Source organism: Manis pentadactyla, chromosome 9, assembly GCF_030020395.1.
Source record: "Manis pentadactyla isolate mManPen7 chromosome 9, mManPen7.hap1, whole genome shotgun sequence".
In the NCBI taxonomy this organism is placed as follows: Eukaryota; Metazoa; Chordata; class Mammalia; order Pholidota; family Manidae; genus Manis; species Manis pentadactyla.
The window spans coordinates 37103464-37107835 of record NC_080027.1 but is presented as its reverse complement, the minus strand read 5'-3'; the positions used below and the strand labels follow the sequence as shown (position 1 = coordinate 37107835).

The 4372-nt window shown below is 42.0% G+C and overlaps 1 protein-coding gene across 2 annotated transcripts; it reads left to right on the top strand.

The window, feature by feature from the left end:
• Nucleotides 1-1147: 1147 nt before the first annotated feature.
• LOC118917555 (sperm-associated antigen 6) lies at nt 1148-4086 on the top strand. 2 transcript variants are annotated; one of them, XM_036895507.2, is made up of 2 exons: nt 1148-2854; nt 3001-4086. In XM_036895507.2, exons 1-2 carry the CDS (start codon nt 1541-1543, stop codon nt 3097-3099), a joined length of 1413 nt encoding a protein of 470 aa, XP_036751402.2. In that variant the 5' UTR covers nt 1148-1540; the 3' UTR covers nt 3100-4086. The 2 variants fall into 2 exon arrangements, with proteins under 2 accessions (XP_036751402.2, XP_036751401.2); XM_036895506.2 differs by having other exon boundaries at nt 1148-4084.
• Nucleotides 4087-4372: the final 286 nt, after the last annotated feature.

Below are 4372 nucleotides of genomic sequence, written 5' to 3'. Positions count from 1 at the left end.
AAACAGTGTGCCCAGGCTACCCACACTTCTGCCCAGCAGCCTATAAATCTGGGTGTTCGCACAATGCCTTCCTCAGATTTGATAATCCACTAAAATGTCTCACAGCACTCAGGAAAGTGCTATACTTACTATTACAGCTTATTATGAGGGATACAAATGAACAAATGAGTAAAAATATAGTCCAAACTCTGGAAGGGTCCCAAGCACAGAAGCCTCTGTCCCCAGGGATTAAGAGCTCACGACTCTCCTGGCACACGGATGTGTTCAACTCGGAAGCTCTCTGAATCTTGTAGTTCAAGAGTTTTAATAACCCAATCTCCAGTCCCCGTCGTCTTCCCAGTAATCAGAAGGTGGGGATGAAAGTTCTCACCCTCTACTCGTGTGTTTGGTCTTTTTGGTGAACAGCCTCCATCCTGAAGCTACTTAGGAGCCTCACTCTGAGTCATCTCATTAGCATAAACTCAAATGTGGTTGAAAGAGGCTCATAACAAACGATCACAGATAATCTTATCACTCAGTGAATTCCAACGGTTTTAGGAGCTCTGTGCAAGGATCTGGTGACACAGACTGAATGTATATCATCCTTCAGTCTGTATGAAGTTGCATATACATCCAAATCAGTACTCTAATTTCTTGCTTATTTTATTGAAACCTTTAAAAACATCTTTCCAAATTTTAGTTAAAATGATGTATTATAGTTTTATCAACTTTTTTGAATAAAGTTTTCCCATTTTGTTTGTGTTCCAGTTTGTCTTCCAAGATTTTCAAAGTATATTTTAGAATCTTAAAATGTCTTTGTAGCTATACTGCAAGATTTGAACAACTTTATGATGGATAGACTATATCACTACACTATGACTTTTTAAGAAAAAGTCAATATTGGTATGTGTGACTAAACTAGTCCATCTACAACACACACACAAACAAAACAACTGTTAAAAGGAAATCACTTAATTTAATCCTCCTAGAAGACAGAGCATCTACAAAATAAAAACAAGGTGCTATGATAAAGGAAAAAATCTTGGGAATTAAAAATATAATTGCCAAAACTTCAACGAAAGGGTTGTAAGGTGCTAAAAGAAATCTCTCATAAAATGGGGGGGTGGGGGTGGGAACCTGCATAAAATGTGAGACAAAACTAGGAAGTCGAATGTTTTGATGAACAGGGGATTCAGAAAGACAACAGAAATGGCAAAGACAAAAGTGACAGAGAGCTAATAGTAAGGAAATACTTGGAGCTGCCCGCCCGCGCCAAGGCCGGGACACCCGCGGGCCCGTTTTGGGGCGGAGAGCCCTCGTCCGGCGTCCCCCCCGAGGGTGCCAGCCCCGCGGCGGGCGGAGGTCCCCCGGGCCCGGCCGTCCTGGGACGCAGACTCGAGCCCGTGACGTCACGCCCGGGACTGACCGTTGCGGCGAGGCCTCGCGTCCGGTTCCGGCCGGTTGCTCGGGAGACGCGGGTACACAGAGCGGACCGGCTCCGATCGGAGTCCGAGTGGTCGTGGCGGTCGCCCCTCCGCGGACAAGCCGCGTCGCGGGCGCCATGAGCCAGAGGCAGGTGCTGCAAGTGTTCGAGCAGTACCAGAAAGCCCGGACCCAGTTCGTGCAGACGGTGGCGGGGCTGGCGACCAGACCCCAGAACATCGAGACGCTGCAGCACGCAGGTATAATCTCTTTGCTGAGGCCTCTTCTTCTGGATGTGGTCCCAACAATTCAGCAGACTGCTGCTTTGGCTCTTGGGAGACTGGCTAATTATAATGATGACCTAGCAGAAGCAGTTGTGATGGGTGACATTCTCCCACAGCTTGTTTACTCATTGGCAGAACAGAATCGTTTTTACAAGAAAGCAGCTGCCTTTGTGCTACGAGCAGTTGGTAAACATTCCCCTCAACTAGCTCAGGCAATAGTTGATTGTGGAGGACTGGATGCGCTGGTGATATGCCTGGAAGATTTTGACCCCGGAGTCAAGGAGGCTGCAGCCTGGGCCCTTGGATATATTGCGAGACATAATGCAGAACTGTCACAAGCTGTGGTGGATGCAGGGGCTGTTCCTCTTTTAGTACTCTGTATCCAGGAGCCAGAAATTGCCTTGAAAAGAATTGCTGCTTTGGTGCTCAGTGATATTTCAAAGCATTCTCCGGAGTTAGCACAGACAGTAGTGGATGCGGGAGCTATTGCTTATTTAGCCCAGATGATCCTGAACCCTGATGCTAAATTGAAGCGCCAGGTCCTTTCAGCTCTCAGTCAGATTGCAAAACATTCTGTGGATCTGGCAGAAATGGTGGTTGAAACAGAGATTTTTCCGGTTGTACTTACCTGTCTGAAGGACAAAGATGAATACGTGAAGAAAAATACTTCTACTTTAATTAGAGAGATTGCAAAACACACACCCGAGCTTTCACAGCTGATAGTTAACGCAGGAGGAGTTGCTGCTGTGATTGACTGCATTGGGTCCTGCAAGGGGAATATAAGACTGCCTGGCATCATGTTGCTTGGTTACATAGCAGCTCATTCTGAGAACCTGGCAATGGCAGTGATCATTTCCAAGGGTGTGCCCCAGTTGTCAGTCTGCTTGTCAGAAGAACCAGAAGATCACATTAAGGCTGCTGCCGCTTGGGCCTTAGGACAGATTGGGAGACACACTCCAGAGCATGCCCGGGCTGTTGCAGTCACGAATTCTCTGCCAGTTCTGCTTTCTTTGTACATGTCAACGGAAAGTTCTGAAGATCTTCAAGTAAAAAGTAAAAAAGCCATGAAGAATATCTTACAAAAATGCACCTACTTACCAGCCCTTGAGCCATTTCTGTATGATGCTCCTCCCAATATTCTGAAGCATGTGGTAGGACAGTTCAGCAAGGTGCTGCCACATGATAGCAAAGCTCGGAAACTTTTTGTGACAAGTGGTGGACTTAAAAAAATTCAAGAGATAAAAGCCGAACCTGGATCTCTCCTTCAAGAATACATCAACAGTATTAACAATTGTTACCCAGAGGAAATAGTAAGGTACTATTCCCCTGGATATTCAGATATACTTCTGCAGAGAGTAGACAGCTATCAACCACTTACAAACTAAGAAAGATACTTTTTATGAATGATAGTTAAAGCTCTTTTTAAATATTTGAACTAAGAACATTCCTGATTTATTCAATGTGAAATACCTTTGGATAATATTTCTAAATGTATGTAATACTTTAAACATTAGTGGCTTGAATATATGAAGAAGTATTCATGGTCATTTGCATTGCATTTGCTCTAAAGGTAGATTTTAAAAAGACAATAAAGGGTTTTAAGGCAAAAAAAGAAATACTTGGAGCTAAAGGACATGAGTCCTCAAGCTGGAAAGTTCACAGAAGCCTAACATGATGGTCCACAGTCAGACTGTGTTGAAACAGCAGGACCATGGGATAAACAAGAAAAGCAGATCACCTGCACAGGATGGCATCTGACTGGCATAAGATTTGTCATGCGACATACTGGACATAGAAGATTATTCACAATACCTTCCAAGTCCTGCAGGAATCTGACTTTACAACTGAACAATTTAAAGTGAAAAGAGAAAACTGAGAATAACATCTATGTGCCCACCACTCAAAATAAATACATTAGCATTTTTTTCATTTTTGCTTCAGAAAATAAGTAAAAAAATAAAACGCCACTTACTCCAATGCAACCATTCTCACAAATTAGATGTGTATCTTCTAGTCTATGTTTTCACACTTTTACTACCTGTATAACTATAAACAATAGGTAATGAGAATGAGAATCATGTGTTTGAAAGGTACCTGAACTGAAATAGTGTATGTCCTGCAGTCTGCTTGCCACTTTCTCTGTTCTACCTATAAGCAATGTAGTTCACTGTCAAGGGCACATCCAGGTTTATGGGGCCTGAAACTTAAACAATTTTAGGGGCCTCTTTGAGAAAAAGAATATAGTGCTCACTGTGGCAGTATATGTGCTAAGAAAAATATTAAATTATGAATATGAAATTATATCTGACAGTAAATTTTTATTTAGAGTGAAAAAATAATACAATTTTAAACTGCAGGGAATTTTAAGGAAATGCAAAACTTTTAATAATTAACTGTCTGATACACCTCTTTATACTTTTTCCCTACAGCTTTTAGCTGTTTACTTTTTGCCAGCCTCTTCATAGAACAATGACTTTATAATATCATTTTCAGTAGAGAAAACAGAAAGATAATTCAGTCTTGTCTCTATGGTTGATCAAAATTTGCACTTTGTAGTTGAGTTTAGAAAAGTTTCTGCTTCACACGTCATTATTGGTAATGTTATATAAATTATTAGCATTGTTATCAATTTTGGGAAAGCCTCTATTTGCATTCTGAGTTTTTCCTTTTTCATAGCAACCTGTTCT

Coding starts and splice junctions, on each gene's coding strand:
- LOC118917555 (XM_036895506.2), top strand. CDS start 1,541: ATGAGCCAGAGGCAGGTGCTGCAAGTGTTCGAGCAGTACCAGAAAGCC.